Below are 25,362 nucleotides of genomic sequence, written 5' to 3'. Positions count from 1 at the left end.
ACAGGCTATGAATAGCATATCCCCTCTGCTTACTGTTTGCTTATTGGCCCTAATGTGTACTGATGGATGCAAGGGGAGAGAGAGGGGGCAGGAGAGAGAAAGCGGGAGCGGGGGAGAGAGAGAGAGAGAGAGAGATGTGGAACATTAGGAATGCTAAACTAAGGGCATCGTTTCGATGCTTGCCTCTCTGTTTACAAAGCAGTCCGTTTTGGCTGTCTTCTCCACCAAGCTTTAATTAAGACGTGTTCAATGGTAGGATTTCCCCCCCCCGACCCCCCCCTCCTCTCAGACAGTCCGGCCGTGACTCTGACCTTGCGTGCGGTCCGGCGTTCCCAGGGGAACACCCTCCCGAACCGCCTCGCTGCCCCGGACAACGGCAGGGAGACACAGACCACTCCACGCCCAGGGCTCACTGCAGCGTGGGCTACTGCTGCACAACAGCGCTCTAATAAAGAGCTCACATCCCCCCCCCCTCTCTCTCTCCCTCTCTCTCTCTCTCCCTCCCTCCCTCTCTCCCTCTCTCTCTCTCTCTCTCCCTCTCTCTCTCTCTCCATCTCTCTCTCTTTCTCTCTCTCTCCTTCCCTGTTCTCTCACTGTCACACTCCCTTTCTGTCACCCTCCCTCTCTTTCTTTCTCTCTTCCCCTGTTCTCACAGTCACTCTCCCTTTCTGTCACCCTCCCACTCTTTCTTTCTCTCTTCCCCTGTTCTCACAGTCACTCTCCCTTTCTGTCACCCTCCCACTCTTTCTTTCTCTCTTCCCCTGTTCTCACAGTCACTCTCCCTTTCTGTCACCCTCCCACTCTTTCTTTCTCTCTTCCCCTGTTCTCACAGTCACTCTCCCTTTCTGTCACCCTCCCTCTCTTTCTTTCTCTCTTCCCCTGTTCTCACAGTCACTCTCCCTTTCTGTCACCCTCCCTCTCTCGTTCGCTCTCCCTCTCACTCCGCCCTCTTTCCCACTCTCTCTTCCTCTAACTCTATCCATCCCCCCTCATCCCTCTCTTCTTGCCCTCCCTCCCCCCTCTCTCACTTTCTCCTCTGGCTCTCTCCCTGTCACTCTCCTCTCATCACCCTCTCTCTAGCTCCCTATCCACCCCCTCTCATCCCTCTCTCTTGCCCTCCCCCCTCCATCTCGCTCTCCTCTCATACTGTACTCTGTCCCCCTTCAACACAATTAATTGAGGCGTTTATGTGGAGTGTCTGCACTGGGGCTGGAAGACTAAATGAAAATAGCCTCTAAAACAAACACTGCCTCACAAAATGGCTCAGAGGGGGGTCTGTGTGCATTCCCCACCTCTTTAGGTGCGCACTGGTCCTCCCTTTCCCAAATTCCCACCCAGTAGTGGTACAGGACAGAGAGACTGATAAGGAATAGTGTCCATTGAACCATCTCAATGTTGTCATCTCTTCTCCGCTAATAGCGTTAGCATTGGCAGACCTCAGCGAGCTGTACACATCATGTAAAACAGACAGAAATTAGGAGCAAGTACATCAACTATGTAGTGAAGTGTTCAGTGTTAAATCAACTCTTACATAGTACATACTGCGTGCTCCGTGTTGGACTCATGTGTACTCTGTTAGAGCTGGGATAACACTGGACATTTTACTGTTCTAATTTTATTCACCCATAAAAATAATATACACAAAAATGTCTGAACAGAAGTTTTTGATCATGCAATGGCAAAGTGGAGTATTTGGACTGTGGACTATCATGCAACGGTCATTTAATTACTAAAAAGATGATGAGTAATTATGAGTTTTTAATTAGACTTTAGATAGCTGATGTCAGAAGGTGGCCTTCCACTGCTAGAACTGTCACTGTGTGAATGAAGTTTGTGGACACCATGTAAGTGTATATGTATTGTGTTTAATCATAGCTTTACCTTTGAAATCCCGTTGAAAGTGATTGCTATAAACTATAATGACTTTACCTGACCTTTAGAATAATTGCTCTCTGGCCTGAATCAATTGCTTGTCTAAACCTTGTGGCGATTCATTTTAAATTTTATGTCATATATTGCAGTCTCTATCTGAATATTTCTATTAAAAAAACAGATATGCCCCAAATCCATTAATTTTCATCACCACGAGTGAAAATAGGTATTATGTATAAATAGCATCTAATATTGTGGTCCTAATCATTCTCATAATATTTGCTCACTGTTGTATTCTGGCTGATAGATCAATACACCATCAATACCTTGGGCATATACTGATATACAAGATTTATTGGGCTATAGATTATAACAGAAAAATTGACTCATTGAATGGAGTTTTGCTCATCTGCAAAAGTCCTACCAGAGTCACATAACTATGGGCCTTCAGCCTACTCCTAAACTAAATTCAATTTTGAGTGCAGATTTTCCATAAAAAGTCAAATTTAGTCCAGGACTAAGCTTAATCTCCATCTGTGAAACCGGTCTTAAATGTTTCAGCTTTAAATTTGTTTGAAAGTATTTTCAAAAAAAGGTTTTTATTCAAACACATAAATGCACTCGGTAACACAAGTGCCATTTTTTGTAAAAAAAAAAATATATATATATATATAAAAAATAGTACTAATCATCATTAACATCGATAAAGTTATGAAACATGTTTGGGGCAGGAGCAATCCTTTATACTGTTTTGCATGTGTATTAGAATGGAAATCTGTTTATGCAGAAATGGCAGTGTCGGCTGTGTGTTTTTAGCAGTGTGTATTTGACCTGCTGTATGACTGCGCTGTGTAAACAGTGGAAACGAGTCTTTCATTACTGTGACGGTCCTCAGATTCATCAGTCACAACATGGACCAAGGCCTCTCTCCTAAATATTGATCTCCTGGAGCTCTGCTTGTCTAGATTAAGGGGTCGACTCTTTTGTGCGTTTGTTTGTTATTTTAATACGTTTTGGGCCTTTTCTGTTTGTGCTGTCATCTAAAGGCAGGTCTCTATTTTATGATATTTTTAAAAGTCATAATTTCATTGTTTAGAAATTGAAATAAAATAATTATTTATTGAAATAAAAATAAAAATAATAAAACAAGTTTCAAGACTTAATTGAAAGTGTTTAACTTTGGTTTCCCCCTGCATGGTGTGTGATTTTCCAGAAGTGTCTTTAGACTATTCATTTTTATCAAATGATAAAATATTGTATTGCCATCGTAGAGCAGCGCGATGCTGTTTTGCTTCTGATGTTTCCGTCATTACTCCATCGGTATTTCCATAATTGCACGCCGCAGATGTTAATATGCACATTAACCTCTCGCATAACACCGGATCGATATGTGGCAGAAATTGAAATGCATGCAGACGGATTGATCAGGTGACATTTATTTACTGCATTAACTAAAAGTCCGGCCCTCGCCACAACGTTTGGATAAACTCTGCGGAATCAATGAAGCGCTATGCATGTCTGGAGCCACTGAATAAATTATGTTCTAGAAGCCTCCGAGCTATTTTCTATGTTTTTTTTTTTCATAACAATCACATTTTCTTACTTTTTATAATGCTATTTTCATTTACTTTGTTGTTAATGCTAGATTGCGGATGGGTTCTTACCATGGGAATTACCGTGAGCGTGTGCGTGCTTGTGTGTGTTTGTGTGTGTGTGTGTGAGCATGTGTGTGTGTGTGTGTGTGTGTGTGAGAGAGCATGTGTGTGTGTGCGTGCGTGTGTGTGTGAGAGAGCGTGTGTGTGTGTGCGTGTGTGTGTGTGTGGTGGTGGGTTTGTGTAAGGGGGGGGGGGAGACAGAGAACAAACAAGGAAAATGTTCCAGATTGTTTGTATGAAAGTAAAGATCAAAGCCGAAGCATTAGAGCGTTAGAATTATTATTATTATTTTGGATCAACCACAGCTCTTTCATTTTACAAAGAACCATTTTGTTACTGGAGCCGAATATAGGGCATTGTTTTTCATTAATATACAGCATTATAATGTTGTGTTTGGAAGCATGTGATGTACGATGCTTTTTTTTTTTAGTTTTGTGGTTTTGAATTCATATTTTGGGAATATTCGACCATTTTTTGTACTTTAGCTGTTGCTTTCAAAAGAAACAAAATAAATAAAACGAATGCATGATCAGTATTTGTCACTGAATGTGTCCGGCTATAAGCACATGTTTATGTGAGCAGTGGGACTGTGTGTGACTCCTATGCAGTCCCTTTCAGGGGCAGGTCATTATGTCATGGGACTGGGTTAAGTGTCAGTGCACGGTGCAGATAAACAGCTTTGCTCAGTTATCCTACAGCGATAATTGATGCGCTGTGGTCTCGTGCGCTCTGAATGAACGGCCGCACAGCTACGTCTTGGAGCCTCTCCTTTTGCGTGGCTCTTTTTCTGTACTGCGGTTTTCCGGGAGAGTGTGCGACCAGCGGACGATGCCCTCCCCCTGACAGCGCCTGGGGCAGGGTTACTCTCGCCCCTTATCTCCCCCTGTCCCAGCCCGCAGAACCGTGCCCCACCGGGCTGAACCGCGCACGTAAAACCGTTAGAGTAACGACACGTCTCAGCTCAGCCCTCGTCTTGTCAGGCGCTGGAGCCGGGTGTAATTTCTGTCCTTTGACTCGGTCTAGCGCGGAGACGGGGAGCGCCTGTTCGCCCTTGTGCGTTCCTCCTTCCGCCGGATTAAGACGAAGGGAGTAAATAAGGGGACAGGAGAGATAAAGTTAATGCATCTCTCTTTATCTGCTGCCGCTTCTCTCTCTCTCCCTCTCCCTCTCTCTCTCTCTCTCTCTCCCCGCTCGTAGGCAAGAGTGACCCCTTCTGTGTGGTTGAGCTGAGCAACGACCGTTTGCAGACGCACACCGTCTACAAGAACCTCAATCCGGAGTGGAACAAGGTCTTCACCTTGTGAGTGCACCCCCTCCTTCTCCACCCAGAGGCCTGCTGCAATGTTAAGGCACCCCTGCAGTACCTGCCTTTTTACATATCCTTTCCGTGTTCACAGTCGTTACCACGGTAGTGAACATCTGGATATTTGTGCTTGGCTAAAGATGAAATGAAATGTACTTTAGGTCTGTGCCTGAAGAATTAAGAGCACGTGCTTCCCTTGTATTTGGAAGATATTGTTTCATTAAATGCACATCATTTGTTTTAGGAAAAGAGAACACTAGCAGTGGCTGAAGTCGCTACGGCAGTTTGCATGGAACATTGATTGTCAGTTTTCAGAGCGGTTTGAAAAACATACTAATTGCTTGGCGAATAAAAATAAAGTAATTTGACTTAATATGCTATCATATCAGGCTATATTTGGAAGGACAATGACTTTTTGGATTATAGTCGCGTGTAATATACCCTGATTACACTGCACAATACATTGAATCTGACAACGTTTTTCTATTCTTGTGAGCATCGTTATTTGTAATGGGGGGAAAATACATTGTTTTTTATTGTTATTATTATGGAAAGCAGTAATTTTAATGATGATTCTGTGCCATATTCTCTGCTTTTATGAACTATTTTATCTTTTGTGTAACTAAGCAATTCCACTGGCAATGTACAATGATTATTTTTTCTTACATTATAAGAGCCCTTTCTTTTGATTTTCTTTGATCTCACATAATGTGGTTTGAGGTGCTGAAAGTCTTCTTTGAGATAATAAATTCACACAGCCCCATTGTGTGTCCCCTCTACAACTAAAGATTAAATTGCTAATTTTGCACTTAATTGAAATATTGCCTATGCATATTCCAGTAAAAAAAATGTGAAGACAAGATGTGGATTTATTTCTTATAAATGTATGAAAATATGATGTTCTGTATCTTGGTTATAATTTATCTCCAGTTTTGTTTAAATTATTTCTATCAGTTATCATAATACAAACATGCACTACTTGTTAAGTTAGAAAGCATACATTTAACAGCCTCATGGTGGTTTACTGATTCTTACAGCTAATAGATTCACACTGTTGTAGTTAATAAGCAAAGATGGCAAAAACATACATATTTCATTATACACATCAAATCCTTACTTGTGAATAGATAATTGGTTAATTGTGCCAGTATTTTTAGTGAAGCAATACAGATTATAGTAAAATATAGCATATATTCAAATGTATGTGCAGATAAATTATGTAGGCTATGTGAAAGATTTTATTATTGGAAGGTTCATTCTTTTTCCCCATAAAACTATATTTTACCGTACCTACACAAAACAAGAAAAAGTATCTTTGCAGGTAGTAGATAAATACGTAATTATGATGCGAATAATGATCTAGCAGCGTATAAATGATTGGTTACAGCCGTTTTTAAAGCTTATTTCTTTAATGCAATCCATGGTGTTCACTGCTGGATTTCAGTGTGTGAATTCCCCGGGAAAGTGCAGTAATCTGCTCCACTGCCGAGCTCCAGTTTCTTTAAGAGTAACCTCAATTCCTTCATTAGAGTTGTCCTCGCTAGCCTACTTTTCAAAGATAGCATTTCAGAGAGAGAATTGCTCCTTCTCAGTTATTTTCATACACTCGCTCTATACGGTGAGACACGAATCGTTTAATGAGTTAATTTAGTCTGGACTTTGACGATCCCAGAGATGTTTATTTTTAGTCATTGATAACTACCTCTTCCTGTCTGCCCTCCGCCGCTTCCTGTCTTCCAGCAACGTGAAAGACATCCACTCCGTGCTGGAAGTCACAGTCTACGACGAGGACCGGGACAGGAGCGCGGACTTCCTGGGAAAAGTGGCCATCCCTCTGTTAAGAGTGAGTCCTGAACAGGATCTCCTGCTCCATGCCTTCTCCTCCATAAAATAACATAGAAATGTGAAGTTAAAAATCATCAACTTGGCACTTTTAGGGGTTAAGATTTTTCTAACCATGAAACAGAGGGAGAGACAGAGTGAGCAAGAGAGGGAGAGAGAGAGAGCTGAAAGAATAAAACGTATAATGCATACTCGTTGGCTGATTCCCCTGGATAGTTAATTTCTCTCTGACACTGGTCTACTGGTAATGAACAGGTACTTGTCAGAGTTGCCACAGTTGTTTTGGGTTCTCTGTCAGATCCAGCAGCTGAGGGTCAGGGGTCAGGGAGGGAGTGTATTCAGCTGGGTATTGGAGACAGACGGCTGTCATGTCCTCTTCCCGCAGATTGAAAATGGTGAACGGAAAGCTTACGCCTTGAAAAACAAGGAGCTGACAGGGCCAACAAAGGGGGTCATCTTTCTGGAAATAGACGTGATTTTTAATGCTGTAAGTCTCTTTTCTTCTCCTCTGCGTTTTTTAATTCTTCTCCCTCCTCTTCAGCGCTGTCGCCTTCCATCTCTTCCCCCGTCCCCGTCCCCCGTCCGCTTTCCCTTTTCTCCGCCGTAATTACCGGAGATGAGAGCGAGCTCCCGGATTGGCCTTTGTTTGTGAACGCGCCGAATGTCCCTGTGCGGACGTGTGTGCCGCCATTTTAGGAGCGAGAGCGAGAGAGAGAACTCCCTGCTCATGGCCGCCATGTTAACCGCGGTTGTCTATGTGTGTACACTGCTTTAAATTCACTATTATTTCATACGTTAGCATTGCATACGCATGAAATTAAGAAGTCTGCCGGTTAATATGTACTTGTTTCATATTATATTTTTGTTCCCTCAACAGGTGAAAGCTGGTCTCAGAACCTTGATACCAATAGAACAGAAGTACATTGAAGAAGAGCCCAAAGTCTCTAAACAGGTACAACACTGAACCGATTCCCCCTAATTAACACAGAACCGCTGAACCGCAGAAATCGAATGAAAATCTGTGAGTGACAGCAGACAGTGTGGGGCACAGGAGCGGGAGGGCATGAAAGAGAAGAGGATTTTCTTAGTTTGTTTTTAGCCCCTTCTTCTTCTAACGGTGAATAGAAACGTCAAGCTGTCAGAGCCGCGGCCTCATGAAGAGATTGGCCGTCCGGGCGGGGGGGGGGGGGCGGAGCTGCGGCGCTGTCGCTAGGCGATCCATTGTCCCGCCCGCTCAATGTTCCCGCCTAACAAAGACCTGAATCACAGGGGCCGGCCCAAATCAGAGCTGTCACAAAACGCTGTTTAGGACAAAACAGACACGCTCTCCAGACCATTGTCCTGGCCTTTCTACACTGGAGGATGAGCACACTGCCCTCCTTCTGTGTGTCCTCCTCTCTCCCTCTCTCTCTCTCCCCTCGTTCTTTTTCACTCCTGTTCTGACTCATCGAAAGGACTTCTGTCAAACGACTGAATGATGATGTCATAGGTTTTGTTGGGGGCTGTTGCCCGCTGCTTTTCCCTCAGACGGGGATATGAGTTTTAAATAAAGACACGTTTTTTAAATGTGCCTATAATATCTCCGCTTGCTGTTTATGATTTGCTCCCTCTGTATGTGAGGTAAGCAGGGCAGTAGTTGAGTGAGTGTGTATTGAGCACAACGCTGGAAAATAAAGGGGATTCTTCGACACAATCCATAGGCTGTGAGTTGTAGGCCATTGTTGGATGAGCCTGTGTTTGTTTTGAAAGGAGTTTGACGGCGGTGATATATTGTCCAATAACACGGTGAATCTTGGATAAGCCCCTATTCACAAGAACATGTATATTAGAATAGGGATTTAGCTGACGCTTTTATTTACTTACAGTTGATTAGACTGAGCAGGGGCCAATCCCCCCTGGAGCAATGTGGGGTTAAGGGCCTTGCTCAAGGGCCCAACAGCCAACAGCTGAACATTGCAACCAGCCATCAAATGTGATGAGTGCTGGTGGAAAAGATTGTATATCACCTAACTATAAACTGGCCTTAATGGAGCCTCCCCAGGAAGTTCTGCATGTATTGCATGTCCTCTCCTGTCTTGTGTGTGATGAGGCTATATTAGATAGACGTGTCAGGCCTGTTAGATTTGCATCCCATCGAGTGTATGAGAGCCGATGCAGTTCCAGTACATTTCTGTTGAAGAAGGAATGCAAAGTTTGTTTATCCTGCTTTTGACTTTGGTTTGGAATATTGAGTTTTGATTTGTTGACAAATAATGACTGGCTAAGTTAGGCCTGATGAGTCTTAAATCTGTGAATCTGAAAAAAAAAAAGGTTAGGCTTGAACCGCAAACATTACAGGTCCCAGTCAAGCACCTTAGCCACTAGCCTATAGAAGCCACTTCCTTATGTCAGGTAGCCGACTCCTTTAAGGACCAGAAAAAGACGGCTGTCACTCCAAACTCCAGGATGGCTGTATTTGAGCCTTTGGATTGGCTCCCAGGTTGGGCCTGTGTGTTGCTTTGCGGCCCCCTAATCAGAAAACTCTCCCAGCAGAATAGCAATAGTGACAGTAGTAGAGTTGTGTAGCTCATAGCAGAGATGGGTGGGGGCACACAGCAGAACCCGTGTCCACGCCTGTCGTTCTGCTCTCTCTCTCTCTGCAGTTGCTGCTGCAGAACTTTAACCGGGTCAGGCGCTGCATCATGTTCCTCATAAACGTGGGCTGCTACATCAACAGCTGCTTCGAGTGGGAGTCCCCCCAGAGGAGCATCTGCGCCTTCCTGGTACCAACACCGTCCCGGTCAGAACGCGGTCTGAGTGTGGTCAGAGTGTGGTCAGAGTGTGGGTGTGGTCAGAGTGTGGTCAGAGTGTGGTCAGAGTGTGGGTGTGGTCAGAGTGTGGTCAGAGTGTGGTCAGAGTGTGAGTGTGGTCAGAGTGTGGTCAGAGTGTGGTCAGAGTGTGAGTGTGGTCAGAGTGTGGTCAGAGTGTGAGTGTGGTCAGAGTGTGGGTGTGGTCAGAGTGTGAGTGTGGTCAGAGTGTGAGTGTGGTCAGAGTGTGGTCAGAGTGTGGGTGTGGTCAGAGTGTGGTCAGAGTGTGGTCAGAGTGTGGTCAGAGTGTGGTCAGAGTGTGAGTGTGGTCAGAGTGTGGTCAGAGTGTGGTCAGAGTGTGAGTGTGGTCAGAGTGTGGTCAGAGTGTGGTCAGAGTGTGAGTGTGGTCAGAGTGTGAGTGTGGTCAGAGTGTGGGTGTGGTCAGAGTGTGAGTGTGGTCAGAGTGTGAGTGTGGTCAGAGTGTGGTCAGAGTGTGGGTGTGGTCAGAGTGTGGTCAGAGCGTGGTCAGAGTGTGGTCAGAGTGTGGTCAGAGTGTGAGTGTGGTCAGAGTGTGAGTGTGGTCAGAGTGTGGTCAGAGTGTGAGTGTGGTCAGAGTGTGGGTGTGGTCAGAGTGTGAGTGTGGTCAGAGTGTGAGTGTGGTCAGAGTGTGGTCAGAGTGTGAGTGTGGTCAGAGTGTGAGTGTGGTCAGAGTGTGGTCAGAGTGTGAGTGTGGTCAGAGTGTGAGTGTGGTCAGAGTGTGGACAGAGTGTGAGTGTGGTCAGAGTGTGGGTGTGGTCAGAGTGTGGGTGTGGTCAGAGTGTGGTCAGAGTGTGAGTGTGGTCAGAGTGTGGTCAGAGTGTGGGTGTGGTCAGAGTGTGGGTGTGGTCAGAGTGTGGTCAGAGTGTGAGTGTGGTCAGAGTGTGGGTGTGGTCAGAGTGTGGGTGTGGTCAGAGTGTGGGTGTGGTCAGAGTGTGAGTGTGGTCAGAGTGTGGTCTGTGTGTGAGTGTGGTCAGAGTGTGGTCAGAAGGCGGTCTGGATTCAGTATGGATATTGAGTCTAGTCTGAATGCGGTCTAAGCACACACGTACAGTATCTTGTCTCTGTGTGAAATCAGACAAGCCACATGATTGTGTTTATCTAATGTATGTGAAGTGGGAGTGGTCTTCATCACATGGCCACTCACGCAGCTGGGTTTAGACATTGACACACAGGCTGTCCCTGCTGGTCCTGTTGAGGGTCCATTGTGCTTTAGTCTGGTTGATCTCTGGATGATCTAACTTTTGACGATAAATATTAATAATGAAACTTACATAAATATTCAGAATTTGCTCAAATGGAAACAGTTATGGCAGCAACAACATAATGAGCAAAATACAATATTATATGTTTTGTATATAGACTGTATTAGGAAATAAATGTTGTGGAATGAATGGCACTGTCCAGTAACAGTATTTGGTATTACCCACAACAGTGACATCAGTGTGACATCATGAATTACTGTAGACAGGAAATGGTAGCTCTTAGCCGTGGGTCACATGGGCTGCCTCCTTCAAAATATAAATTTAAGTAGGATGACTTCTGTGCAAATAAGTGCGTATATGTATTGCTTTTGAGTCGAGTACTGTATTACTTTTGCAATTCACATTCATCCAAAAAATAAGCACTCAGCACTTACTATCATTTTGACTTAATTACGGTTTTCTTTTTGTTGTTGATTTCAGGAGGTACTTAATTTCAGTTGAGTTCAGGAGGTACTTAATTAATGCAAGGGGAATATCTGGACCTAGCCACTTGGATTGGTCCTAAGGGAAAGCGTGACATTGTTGTTTTCTAACATAGCATATATTCTTTGTAAAAGGTTTTGCTAATATCACACTGAGTGAGTGCATTCTTGAGTTTCCCCCTATCCCGCCTAAAACACCGGTCTCATTTGTGACACTCAAGGAATGGAAGTGGTTGCATGAGTTGGGTTTATAATTAAAAATATCCTACTTTGGAAAGGCTGCTACTGGAAAAAAACAATGGCAGCTCATTCTGTTTGAAAGACCAAACACAATTAGCAGGAAATACAGTTTAGGTGTGTTTCTAAATGAAAAATGTAGAGGTTTGGCCTCTGTTCCACCGTCCAGAACATTGCTGAGGATCTTTTCTCCACTGCACAGACGTGCCTCCTCTTGCTATGGCAACAAATTGGTTCATCTCCCAGATAGTAAGCTCTTTTTTCTTAGTATCGATCAATTGACCCTTGCATCAATATTGTTAATTAAAACGACCGCAGTAACATGTTCATAATTATACACTTTTATGTCAAAATCAATCCTGCATTATTTGCATTTTTATCTTTCTGTACAAAGAACAGATTGTGCAAGCTGTCCATCATGGTGTGTGACAGTGGCTTACCACCTGGACGTGTACTTCTTGTTTAATAAGTACACTAATATGTACACTTCAGGTCATGTGGCTGGCAGTCTTTGGCCGCGTTGCTCGTTGTGGGAAATGCACCCGCAAACGTGGTGTCAATTTAACACGGAGTTTGACTATGTAGCACATAATGAAGCCATACACAGACCTATTGCAAATGTTCATATATAGCCAATACAATCTCTCTCCTTCCCCCTCTACCGTTCTGTCTCACTCTCTCTCTCTCCCTCTGTCTCTGTCTCTCTCTCTCGCTCTGTTATTTAGTCGTCGTCCTGGCGTTTACGAGACAGGATTGGGATTGCTAACGGCGCTGTCACGCCCAATCCAGGTGAAACGCTTTCAACTCGCCGTTATAAATAATCAGCGCTCCCTTCCCTCCCCTCGCTCTCCGCGTTCCTCCCGCTCTTCATCTCCGCGGCCGCGTCCCTCACCGCCGCTCTGTCAGCCGCGCGCCGCGTTAAAGGGGGGAACGCGTAATTGGACAACCCCTCGCGAGCCCTCGTCAGAAAGGGACGTCCTCTCCCTAAGCTCCCCGCGTCGAGGCGCGGCGGCGGAAGACGAAGCGAGTAATCCTTCGTGTGATTGCGCATAAATGTGACGCGGGGGCCCGTCTGTTAGCGCCGCGCCGGCCCTCTGCGCCGCCCCGCCCCGGCCCCTGGGTGTTTGGCATTAACATTTCCCGCCTGACACTTCCCAATCCGCCGCGCGGCCCTGTTAGCCGCCGGAGCGGGGCGACCCCTGCCGAAACCGGAGAGGGGGCGCGGGACCCTATCGATCAGCTAACATTTTCAGCTGATCCCTCATACACGCCCACCCCCGCCGGGTGTCACAGAGGAAAAATTAATGAAAATGTCAGGCTAAAATGTCAAGACAGTAACCAAAAACAAGGTTGTATTGGGTAGCTGGTAGTGTCGTCTAAATTCCCCTTCTTGGTTGTAAGGAGCCATCATCCTTTGTATGTATTAGAGAGGTTTTTCAGTAGAGGTTATACTTAGTAGACATTATATTTCAAAACATGCCTGAAGCTGTATATACAATATTTGACACACTTGTGTAAAATATTGTGGTAAAAGTAATATGCTTTTGAAATCTGTGGTGAAATGTGCATTACATTACTTACTAGTTCAGGTGTTTGCTTGGGGAAGCGTATTTGTTTAGCATGTCTCTATAGGTTGATTTATATCGGTGGTGTTCTACTTGAGAACCGACGGTAAAAAGGCTTGTTTGAGAGCGCAGAACCTGTTTCCCGTCTGGGATTTGAACCCATGACCTCCCTCCGTGGGGCCCCTGGGAAGGTTACGCTGTGGCCTAGTTCTTGCAAGCGCAGTGCTTTGTGCGCTAACTGGGCTAATCCCAGGACGGTACCCTTTACCTCACACTCCAGGTGTACTGAAGAACAGGCCGTATCAGATACAGAGTATCATTCTGCGGTTATATTGCTGAGAATTATTCACACTGGCACCATTTTGTTACTTCAAAGCCATTCTCTTAGCCTCCCACCCCCTGACTGAATTTGTATTTTACTATTATTCTACCTTGTTCGTAATCTATGTTGATTGTGGTGAAGCCAAAGACAATTTTCCACATAGTCGATGTTAGTTTGTCGTCTACAAACGAACGAACCAACTGACTACGCGTTACTAGTCAAATGGCGAGTTTGAAACTGCAGAGGAGGTCCATCATCACGCAACATTCTTTCACAATTAAAGCTCCCGCACAATTCGAAACAGAAAGTGAAATGTTAGGAAAAGGTTTGCAGTCCAGCCGTCACCCTCTTTCCCGCAGTTTGTCTGGGGTGGGGTTGGCGGGCGGCGGTTAATGGCGGCTTTAGCGGCGGCGCTTAAACGCGACGGCCTGGCCCCCGTCCTCTCCGCAGGGAGAGCCCGCTCGGCCCTCTGGAGCCTTCCCCACCAGCCGCTGATCACATCGCTCATCTCTTTAAGGAGCGCTTTATTGGGCCATCTGGCTCAGGTAGGTGTTGCGCTTCCGCGAAAACCCTCAGCACATCTGCTTCAGCGCCCGGGCGCCGCTGAACGTTGCGGAAGGAAGAGAGGGCCGGGGAGGGAGTGGTCGGGACGTCGTCGCTAACCTCTGTGCTAACGGGAAACGTGCCGGGATGTACGCCGGTCTTCTCCGACCGCGCCCAGCTGCACCACGCGTAGTGTGCTCAAAGTCACAGGATACCGGGGCCTGCTTTTCACTACAGCATCTCTCTTTTCTCCTGCTGTTGCGGTGGTTGTTCTTTTCTGTAATATGCGTGTGTTTTTACGGCTTGAGTTCCGTTTCTTTGAAAGTACCTCCTGAGTAGTTCTCCCATCTAAAAAGATTTCATTTTTGCTCAGCTGTTGTGTTTTTACAAAGGTTCGGTTCACTCGAATAGAATCCACAGCATTAATCCTTAATCAGTGTCCTTAATCTTTGAGTACAGCTTCCAATGTACAGAGCAACACTTTACTTTACTGTAGAACTGATGTTATTTGATACTCCTGACACACACACACACACACACACACACACCTGTACCAGCCGTTGAGCCTGTAATAATCTCACGATCGTTGTAGTTCCGCCTTGCACACGCCTCAGCCATTAGCCATCGCCATGACTGATCCTCACGACTGGCCAACCGCTAATCCCAGCACTCCCCCCTCACCTCCTCCCATTGGGGGCCCCGCCCACAATGCTGACTCAGCGCTGGGTCTGCACCACACCCGACCCCCTGCGTGAGGAGGTAGAGGAAGAGGAGGAAGAGGAACAGGGGTCAAACGCCCGCTTTACCTGCCTACCTGAACACCTGCGCGTTGGGGCCCGCGCTCCCCCGTTCCTGCCCCCAGAAGAAGGGCCCCATTGTGGGGCCCCGGCAGCCTTTGTCTCCCCGGAGCTGGAGCTCCTGCCAGCTCCTCCACGTGAATGAAAGGCCAGGCTGTTACTGCTCCTGGGAGCTCAAGCCCCGCTACCTTTTCCACCAAACAAATTTGCAGTAACTCCATCTCCAATTTGGCCCTGAATTGGGAGCAGATAGACGGGGCATTGTTTGGTGGGACGGGACGCTGCAGGAGAATGGGGTTTGTTGGGTATCCAGGGGGAAGTGATACTGGAGGGGGGGCTGGAGCAGAGTAGGACTGTTATCATCGGGAGGGTCCAGACAAGAGAGCTACTTCTGTGGGAGGAAACTGGAGCACCATCACCTGCTTTGCATTTAGATCAAATTCACCCCCCCGCTTTAAAATAAAAGGGTGGCGCATATCTGTGTGTGTGTGTGTGTGTGTTTGTGTATATGTGTGTGTGTGGTTGTGTGTGTGTGTGTGTGTGTGTGTGGTTGTGTGTGTGTGCCACTGTATGTGTGTGGTTCTGTGTGCATGTGTGTGTGTGTGTGTGTGTGTGTCACTGTTTATGTGTATGTGTGTGGTTCTATGTTTGTGTCACTATATGTGTGTGGTTGTATGTGTGCGCCTCTGTATGTGTGTGATTCTGTGTGTGTGTGTGTGTGTGTGTGTGTGTCACTGTATATGTATATGTGTGTGGTTCTGTGCTTGTGGCGCTATATGTGTGTGTGTGTGTGTTTTGCCACGTGTGGGCCACTCAAAGGGCACTGTGTTTTTGTGTCCAAAATCTTGGTTCGGTGCTGGAGTTGTGACCCCTGGGTGCAGTCTGCCCTACAGACGACCCCAGCCAGCAGCTTCTCTGTTTGTGGCGAGGTCTGGCCGCTCTCCCTCGACCGCTCCTGGAGCTTCTGTGAGGGGTCACCTCCCGAGAGGAGTCTGCTCCAACCCGGGCTCCAGGGTCAAGGGCGGGGTCATTTTCCAGCTGGAACAGGGATCTGCCATTTTGTTGAACTCTTAAAATTTCCCAGAACATAGTGACCCTTTAGACAGAGCAAAGCAGTCAACAATCACACAAGCAAAATCACTGATTTTATATTCAGTATTCAGTACATTTTCTCAGTTGATTCAAGGCTTGCTAAGTGTGAATCCTGAACATTAGGATATCTTTGTCTGTCATTTGTAGGAGATGTTCATCGTTTCGTTTTTAATATCTGTAAATGGAGGTTTCAAGCTTTTGCGCTGGGTTAAACACGAGCTGTAGTTCCCTCAGTGTGCAGGAGGGGGCACTGCTTCACCACCCAAACACCTCTCCACCATCCGTAACCGCCATCGTCAAATTTAGCCGAGCAAGCACTGCTCGCAACTCCTATGCCACTTCCAGTAAAGTATTGTACTTCAGAGCATTAAGTAATTACAGCGGTTTTTTTATAAATATGATGGATACACATCCATTGTACACATTTTAAATTCCATTCAGTCTGTTCTGGACTTTTGAAACATTGATACTTAAACACACTAAAGAAACTCCTCCGGATACTCCTATCGTAGATGAAGTATTACTGGCAGAAATGCGAAATTCTGCCTGATTGTCGGTGGCTAAATGAAATAAAATGGCCGTATTTGCCAAGACTTTAAAATAGCAAGTGTCTTCACATATGAAATGCATCTGTGTGAATGGGAGGGACTTTCTGTTGATCCATCTGTCCCTGTGCACAAAACCATGCAAGACGGGCACACGTTTATACAGAAATGACCAGACAATCAGTTTCTCCTTAAAGGCGAATCTGAATGTTAACTAATGTTCATTCACGTACGCTCTAAATAAAGCTAACAGTTACATGACAAAGCATAGAAGAAGAAAGTGATAACATGACAAAATAATATTTTTTACTGTGGAAGAGAAAAATACCATAATTTTTTCCTGGATCCTTATCCCACAGTATATCTTTAATGCAATGCAATGAGATTAATAATTAGAAAGCTATTTGTGTGTGCTACAATTACATTTTCCTGTCACAATTATATGTATTTATGTAGATCTGCATTTTATTGTTGAGACTAAGTCGATTGTTGAATTGTATTTAACAATTAAATTTAAATCTGTAGGTTCATCAGCCTGTGGTCGTGTGTGTCGTGTTGGAGGTTCTGCACACGGTCTGCTATTGAGGACAGATTGGCTATTGCTTTAGAAGAGAGACTCTCTAAATCTCTCTGTGCACTTAGCTATGTCATTCAGAATGCACATTCATAAATAATGTGCATTTTTTCCCTCCTAACTGAGGTATTGGACACTACTAACAATATTCATAACCTGTGAAATCAACAGAATCTCTTTGAAAGGACCGAAAATATTTTTTTTCCTCCGTTCTGCTACAATATGCGGTAGGACTATACTTAAAGAAGTGCAGTTTGTATGTATCTTTGTGGGTGTGCCTGTGCAAATGTGTATATCTGTGTGATAGTATGTGTGTGTGTGTGTGTGTGTGTGTGTGTGTGTGTGTGTGTCTGTGAGAGAGCGAGCGAGCCATGGATTTGTTGGAGTATGTGTGTGTGTGAGTGTGTGTATATGAGAGAGCAAGTGAGCCATATCTATGGAGAGTATGTGTTTATGCGTGTGTGTGTCTGTGAGAGAGTGAGTGAGCCATGGTTATTGTGTATGTTTGTGTGCATGTGTGTGTGAGAGAGACAGTGTGAGTGTGTGTGTGTGTGTGTGTGAGAGAGAGACAGTGTGTGTGCGTGTGTGTGAGAGAGAGAGACAGTGTGTGTGTGTGTGTGTGTGTGTGAGTGAGAAAGAGCTGCGGCAGTTATGTGAGTTCCTTGGCGGGATTCTGTGGCGGTTCTGAGCGGGTTATTGAACAGGCACCTCACAGGACGGCTTTCTCACACACACACACACAAACACTTAGACACACATGCACACAGACTCATATACACACACACACACATAGACACACAGGCACACACACACACACACACTCACACACGTGTGCACACACACAGACACAGACACACACACACACACACACACACACACACATAGGCACACATGCACACCGACACACACACACACACACACACAGACACACACACACACACAGGGGAAGCTGGGCGTCTGATAGGGGCTGAATACCGAGCCGCTGGCGGCCGCTTTAGTGACTACCTGGCCGCACACCAACAACACGCGTGCGTGTGCACGGGCTCCGCTTTCCTCTCCTCTTTCATCCCTCGCTCCGCTCTCCTATCGCCTCATCTCTCTCCTGTCTGCCGTGGAGGGGGGTGACACGGTCCCCCGGCTGGAGAGAATGGCCCCTGGGTCTGGTGGACCGGGCCCTTGCTGTGGGGTTCACCTTTGGGGGGCTGGGGTGTGGGGTTCCGGCCCCTGTCAATCAAGCCTGGCCCCAAAGCGAAAGAGAAGCGGATGGTCGGGGGGGGAGGGGGGTGACGGGGGGGTGACAGGTGACAGGTTAAACACCCCCCCGGCAAGAGGAAAGCAAAACAAACGGAAAGCAGAGGGGACCATTCCGGAAAAGAAAAGAAGGAAAAAGAAAAAGTTAAAACACGGACATAACGCACACCACTCAGACGATGACTTTTTAAAGTGCGAATGCCTGTGTGGACATTCCACATTGTAAAGTCCTTGACGAGCGCACACACGCGCCCCCACACACACACACACACACTATTGCGAGCGTGTTTATGAGAAATGCGGAGTGAACATAAACCTGCTGTTTGCGAGACAAAGCTCAGGAGTGTCGAGTCAATTCAGCGTCAAAGTTTTTTCCGGCAAAAGTTGTCAGTGTATTTTTCAGTTGTTTTCACCGGGAAAAAAAAAAAACTAGTTCTGCAATTTGGAAACATTATAAATTATGTATGGCAAGGTCGTGTTTTTATGGGGTTTATATGAAGCGGGGTTTTGGGGGAGAAGTGAGCCCTCGTGTGCGTGCAGCTGTATTTAAATACCGTGCGGCTGTAGTACCGCTGGTGTGCCGGGAGTGCGGCTGGTTTGGGGGCCGCGGTGAAGCCGGACGCTGGCTAGGCTGCGGGCACAGGGTGCGTCTGTGTGCAAACACTGCTGAATTATTGAAGATTGTTTCTCCTTTATTAAAAATGTCTAATCTCTTGTTTTGCGGGCCGGCTTGGCGGGAGCTGTGCGCTGGACATGGCGATTAGAATAAAATATTTTGCTCGGAGCGTTTATGCAAATGCAGTGCCCATTTCATTTATGATGTATTATTTATGTCTTTGTTTTGTTTATGTACACACAGTGATGTGCGTGTGTGTGTGTGCGTTTCTGCATGGTTGTATGTGTATATTAATTGTAGTCTCTTTATCAGGTATATATTTTTAACTAATCTTTTTACTGAGGTATATATTTTTAGCTAATACTTTTAATGTGGTATATATTTTTTGTGAATACATTTAATGAGTTATATATTTTTAGCTCATACATTCACTGAGGTATATATTTTTAGCTAATACATTTTATGAGGTTTATATTTTTAGCTAATACATTTAATGAGGTATATGTTTTTAGCAAATACATTTAATAAGGTATATATTTTTAGCTAATACATTTAATGAGGTATATGTTTTTAGCAAATACATTTAATGAGGTATGTATTTTTAGCTAATACATTTAATGAGGTATACATTTTTAGCTAATACATTTAATGAGGTATATATTTTTAGCTGATACATTTAATGAGGTATACATTTTTAGCTAATCTTAGGCTGTGGATGTCGTACATTTGTGTCTCCTGTCTGCCTGCCAACTCGGGGGTTTTCCATGCTGAAGTGAATCACAAAAACAGGAAGATGTAGTTACAGTCTCAGTGTGAGATTGACTTTAGGATTATTTTTCTGACACATGAATAGATATCCTATAGAATGTGTGTGTGTGTGTGTGTGTGTGTGTGTGTGTATGTACTGTATGTATGTGTATGTGTGTGTATGTGTACATGTGTGTGCTTGTGCGCATGTGTGTGTGAGTGAACAAGTGTCTGTGTACACACAGCGCTGACAAGCCAGAGCTCCCGTAAAGTGATCTGCGCCAGGGCAAAGGTGTCCGGTGCCCCCCACCGCACAAAGCCACACCTGTGTGTGTGTGGGTCAGGGGTTCTGGGGGCGCAGCCGGGTCGGTCCGGTCCGTATCAGAGCCAGCAGACACCGCAGCTTGAATTGCAGCCCCCAAACAAAGGTAGCTTTGGAAGGACACACCTGTCCCACTTCTCCATTTAACCACATTTATTAGGCCGGGGGGGGGGGGGTAAGAGGAAGAGCGGTCACCCCACCCCCGTGTGCGGTATCAGTGCCACGTCCGGGGCCCGGGGACGGCTTACCGTTATCTGACCGTGTAACGCGGTCCTTCTCCCGTAGAGACAAGTCGCCCGACAGGCCTCAACTGTACAGAGATATGGGAATATCTGTATCATACTCTGATATTATTTACCTGAGTTCATACATCGTTTATTTATTCATTCCTCATTTAACCTTTATTCACATTGAGATTGACATCCCATTTGCCAGTGAAAGTGTCGGTGCCGAGCCGTCTGTGGGAGGAAACCGGAGTGTCCAGAGGAAACTCACTCAAACAGAACATGCTAACTCCATGCAGAGAGCATCCGCCGATATTTAGAGAGGATATTCTTTTTTTTTCACACTGAAAAAGGATTTAAATGTAATTTTCACTGCTGGTATCGAAGCATTTATTTTCGAAACATTGCTAATGAGTTGTATGTGAAATCTTTTATGAATGCATTTTGAGTGTCCACATTTACTTTAAGTGTAAGTCCATGTAATTATTTTTCAATGATTAAAGGGTACTTTTATACTCTGTAAGCCTATTTAGTTTACTACATTATATATTTTTTAATGAGATTATTTTGCAGTTGTTAATGGCTGTTTCAAAATCCACATTTCTATAGTATCCAATTATTTACATTAGGAATCTCTTTATATATACTTTGATTTTAAATTTACACACAAAAACAAATAATGAAATGCTGTTTGTGTAAAATTTCGAGTGATGCAAAAACAAAGAAGTAATACATACACATTAGGTTCACTCTCACGTAATGTTGTATTAAGAAAAGCCATTAAAAGATTATATGCATTGTAATGCATCTATTAGTCAAATAGCGGGCGTACCACCGGTGTGACATTTGTATTTGCATGTTTTTCCTCCGATTGGTGCCTGAAGTAGCACTCATCTGCTCCGGCGTGGGGACTAATTAAGTCAGAAGTAACAGCAAAGTGCGTCTGCAAATGAAAAGGTACAAACAACCGCGCATCGAACGCGAGAACGAGAACGAAACGTTTTCCTACCCACGAGGAAATTGGAGAACGGCCAGCTGTTGTATTTATATTTTTAATCAATTTTTAATGTGTTTTTATTAAACCCCAGGATGAGATTTTTCGGGGGAAACGGTGTTGGGTGGGGGGTTGAGGAGGGACGCTCGGCATATCTGACCCTTAGACCGAGCGGATCGGTGTAGAGGTGTCCGTCAGTGAGCTGCTTGTTACCCCTCCCTGGTGCAGTTTCTGTTCTGGGGGGGTGCGACCAGCCCTGGAGGGGTTGATGTGAAAACGGCGGGGGGGGAGAACGTGCCGGAATGTTATCTCCACTCCACACGACGCGGAGCTGTGGCAAGGTCTTGGGACAGGCGTGCGTTCGCTGTTTGCGATTCCCGCGGTCACCCTGGTTACCTCCGCAGGGACGGTCTGCGTCTGCCTTCAAACAATGACTTCCGGCAAATGCCTAAATCGCCCTCCCGCCCCCCTCCACCACCCAGTACGGCTAGACCTGTCCCCTGGGCTGGGCAGGTGGGGGATTGTGGGTAATGGGCACATACGTGGATCCCACAAGGCCCAGAAGCCTGTCCATGCCTCCCCCTTCCCCAAACACGGACAGTCTGTGGTCAGTGATGTCAGTCTGTGGTCAGTCTGTGGTCAGTGATGTCAGTCTGTGGTCAGTCTGTGGTCAGTGATGTCAGTCTGTGGTCAGTCTGTGGTCAGTGATGTCAGTCTGTCTGTAGGTTTGAGGCTGCTTCCTGCCTCTGAAATTGGACAGTCTTAACAGAACATGGCAGATACAAGCGCTTTGTCCCGCCGCTGAAATGGCTGCTGTCACTGCCACTGCTTGAGGATAGTTTCACACCAGAGCTGTTGTGCCCGCAGTGTCATCATTCCACCACACACACACACACACACACACACACACCCCTCACCCCTCCCTGTCCACTCCGACGCTGTCCACACCAGGGGGGACTGAGGGAAAAGCAGGGATGGGTTTGGGATCTGACAGGCTGTCCCTCTTTCTCTTTGTTTTCTTTCTCTCTCTCTCTTCCTCTCTCTCGGACTCTCCCTTTCTCCACATATCCACCACTCTTTCTCTCCCTCATTTTACTCTCTCTCCCCCTTTCTCTCTCTCTTTCCCCTCTCTCCCCCTCTCTCTCTCTCCCTCTCCCAGCTCTTTATAGTGGTGGTGTGGAACTTTGAGCTCTACATGATCCCGCTGGTGCTGCTGCTGCCGCTGGTGTGGAACTACATCCTGATCGCCTCGGGGAAGGACACCAGGCAGGGCGACGTGGTGAGTCTCCCCAGGCGCTGACCTCTCGCTGTGTCCCTCCTCCAGGCATGCCCCCTAGGCCCCTCTTCCGATGTCGTGAAACGGTCACTGCTAAAGTCAGCTTTGTTTTTTCCCTATTTTATCTTTCCCTTTCTGTATCCATCACAAAGTAAAAAGTCACATGAAAAAGCCCTGCAATCCTAATACACTCTGGTCTATTAACTTAGCTAATACTACTAGCACACTGTGACCTGTTAGCTTAGCTAAGACTACTAGCACACTGTGGTTTGTTAGCTTAGCTAAGACTACTAGCACACTGTGGCTTTTTAGCATACCTAAGACTGCTAGCACACTGTGGTCAGTTAGCTTAGCAAATACCACTAACGTACTGTAGCTCAGCCAATACTACTACCACACCGGTTTGTTAACTAAGCTAAGACTACTAGCAGACTGTGGTATGTTAGCTTAGCAAATACTACTAACGCACTGTGGTCTGTTAGCTTAGCTAAGACTACTAGCACACTGGTTTGTTGCCTTAGCTAAGACTACTAGCACACTGGTTTGTTAGCTTAGCTAATACTACTAGCAGACTGGTTTGTTAGCTTAGCTAACTCTACTAGCACACTGGTTTGTTGCCTTAGCTAAGACTACTAGCACACTGGTTTGTTAGCGTAGCTAAGACTACTATCACACTGCAATCTGTTAGTTTAGCTAAGACTACCATGCAAGGAAAGGCATACTGCTGCTGTCTGGGCTATTTAATCTGAGGGGGGGAATCTAATTTAAATGTAGTCATTTTAGTTTAAGCAAGACCAGCAAAATGCAGTCAAACGTGAAACTTAATCATCAAGGTATCTCCTCATACTGCACATGAAGTGGTGGTGATAGCCACCTATTACACTACCAGTAACAAAGGATATTATTCGGATATTTAAGTATGCAAAACACACTATGGGTTGACACCACACTTCCTGGGGCTATATTTACAATTTATTTTATTTTATTTTTTACTTCATGGAAAATGTTCCAGGCCTTTTTTCTTCAGAAATATTTATGTTTTAAAGAAAACTTTATTTGCATTAAACATCTTCCCATTTTGAACAACTGAGGTTATCTTTACCACTAAGCCACTTACCTGATAGTTCATTTGTAATTTTTTCCAGTTAAGTGATGTGTCATGCAGAAGTGAATGCTTTTTTAATCATGTAGAAGTGTAGTTATAAAGTAGAGGGAGGTGGATACCAAGCTGAAATTGGAGCATGAACAGTGCCGTGATTAATTTTAATAAGTCCCTTTTCGGGTGGGTTTAGAGTTCCTAGTTAAGCGCCCCTATTTTTAATATGAATCTTAATTTTTCATGAAGGCGCAGTTAAGGAACGGGCCCTGATTCGCGCGAGATAACGGGTGAAACAAAAATGAAAATTTTCACGGCTTCTTGAATTTAAATAACAAATTATCTTTATGAAACAGAATGGAAATAATGTATTCTCAAATGAGACAGGAATACAGTTACGGCGGTAAGCGTGGCGGTATGTATATACCCGTGAAAAATACCTTTAATACATCAGTAAAGGAATTCTGTGCGTATGCTGGTTGTGAAGGCATTGATAAGCACAGAAATTAAAAGTTTTTAGTTGGCTTAATAAATGCGATGAGCTTTTCTGCGTCCTGTAACAATTTCTCAGTTAATAGCACGGACCGAAGCCATTATGATTAAATGTGGATAAACTGATAGTGCACAATAGTTAATACACATGGATGATATGACATTGCATTGTAATTAAGACAGGCTTTTGAAATGGGTGCATACTGTAGATGTAGATAAATATTGTAAGGATAATAATACAAGGATGCATTTATTAGTGATAATTTTGTGACGTGTGTTCGTCAAGTAGTACAGCGTGCCATATCGAACAGGGTCTATAATGCCTATAGGGTCCCTCATAGAGATTTAATACTCTTTGCACTTCCTTGCTGAATGTAGTTGACGTGTTGGTTCGTGCATTCATTTGCTGGCTATATGGAGCCCGTTACAAGTATTCAACAAAATGGCTGTGCCCTGTTCTGCCTCTGTCAGACTGTGGGCAGACTCCGTGATTGACAGAGCTCTTCTCCATTTGGAGTGTCTTTCTGTACATCTCTTTCGTCCATCTTTGTGTATTAGCTGGAAGTTCGTAATGCACAGTGGGTGTTATTAGACTTAAACGTGGTGCGTCAGTTGTTATTTGGCACTGCTACGTACATTGCAGATTCACAGCGACTGCGGACATGAAAACAGAGATGCGTCCACCGCGGGATCTGCTAATGTTACTCACAATGAACTCAACCAGAGCCTGGCACATATTCATCAGGGACAATGCTATGTGAAGAAGGGAAGCTTAGCCACACATACACACACACACACACACTCACACACACGCACTCACACGCACACACACACACTCACACACACACACATATACACATACACACACATACTCACACACTCACACACACACTCACACACACACACACACACACACAGATTAATTCGACCCAGATGTGGGCTTTGTGCTTCATTGAAGTAGTTTGTGCGGAACCTGTTGGGTCCGTCCTGCGTGTTTACACAGGTGTAGCACACAGGTGGATATCCGCTGTCTCCGGCGTTCCCACATCGGTAGCGTGTAGACGAGGCCGCTGTGTATACTCTGTGTGGAGGAGGGGGTCAGAGAGCCCTGCTTCCAACTGCACCAGTCCCCCCTCGTCCAAAACACCCGGGACCTCTGCGTGCCCCTGCAGACGCCTCACTTCCCACTCCCGCCTGTAGATGGAGACATTGTTTGCAGAAAAATAAAATAAAAACCCAAACACAAAATGAGCTCCTTTATGTTTTATACCTCCCTATGTCGAATCGATTGAGTTTAACCGTTTACCTCATGAGATGATTTAGAACAGTGTGGAAATATTTATTGTGCGTCCGTGTACATTTCCCTTCCGATGGTCTTTGTGTGTCTTATGAGTTCCCCATTAAGCATTTCGCATAGCTAACAGAACAGGAAATCTCATATAACAGACCATGAAGTGGATTTTTTGTGTTGTGTCTGTTGATAGCGGA

The 25,362-nt window shown here is 45.3% G+C and overlaps 1 protein-coding gene across 10 annotated transcripts in view; it reads left to right on the top strand.

Annotated features, from left to right (window-relative positions):
* Positions 1-25,362, top strand: part of LOC133140343 (multiple C2 and transmembrane domain-containing protein 1-like) — a 171,698-nt gene that overhangs the window by 106,523 nt on the left and 39,813 nt on the right. For all 10 annotated transcript variants that reach the window (XR_009710007.1, XM_061260227.1, XM_061260221.1 and 7 more), the window contains 6 exons: positions 4,725-4,827; positions 6,571-6,673; positions 7,058-7,159; positions 7,550-7,624; positions 9,315-9,434; positions 22,170-22,289. Coding sequence is in view for 9 of the 10 variants with exons in the window: in XM_061260227.1 (XP_061116211.1) it covers positions 4,725-4,827; positions 6,571-6,673; positions 7,058-7,159; positions 7,550-7,624; positions 9,315-9,434; positions 22,170-22,289 (623 nt within the window). In the remaining variant the exon portion in view is untranslated. The remainder of the gene's footprint in view (positions 1-4,724; positions 4,828-6,570; positions 6,674-7,057; positions 7,160-7,549; positions 7,625-9,314; positions 9,435-22,169; positions 22,290-25,362) is intronic.

Source organism: Conger conger, chromosome 11 (assembly GCF_963514075.1).
Source record: "Conger conger chromosome 11, fConCon1.1, whole genome shotgun sequence".
Taxonomy (NCBI): Eukaryota; Metazoa; Chordata; class Actinopteri; order Anguilliformes; family Congridae; genus Conger; species Conger conger.
Note: the sequence above shows the minus strand (reverse complement) of the source record. Positions and strands in the feature narration are given on the sequence as shown.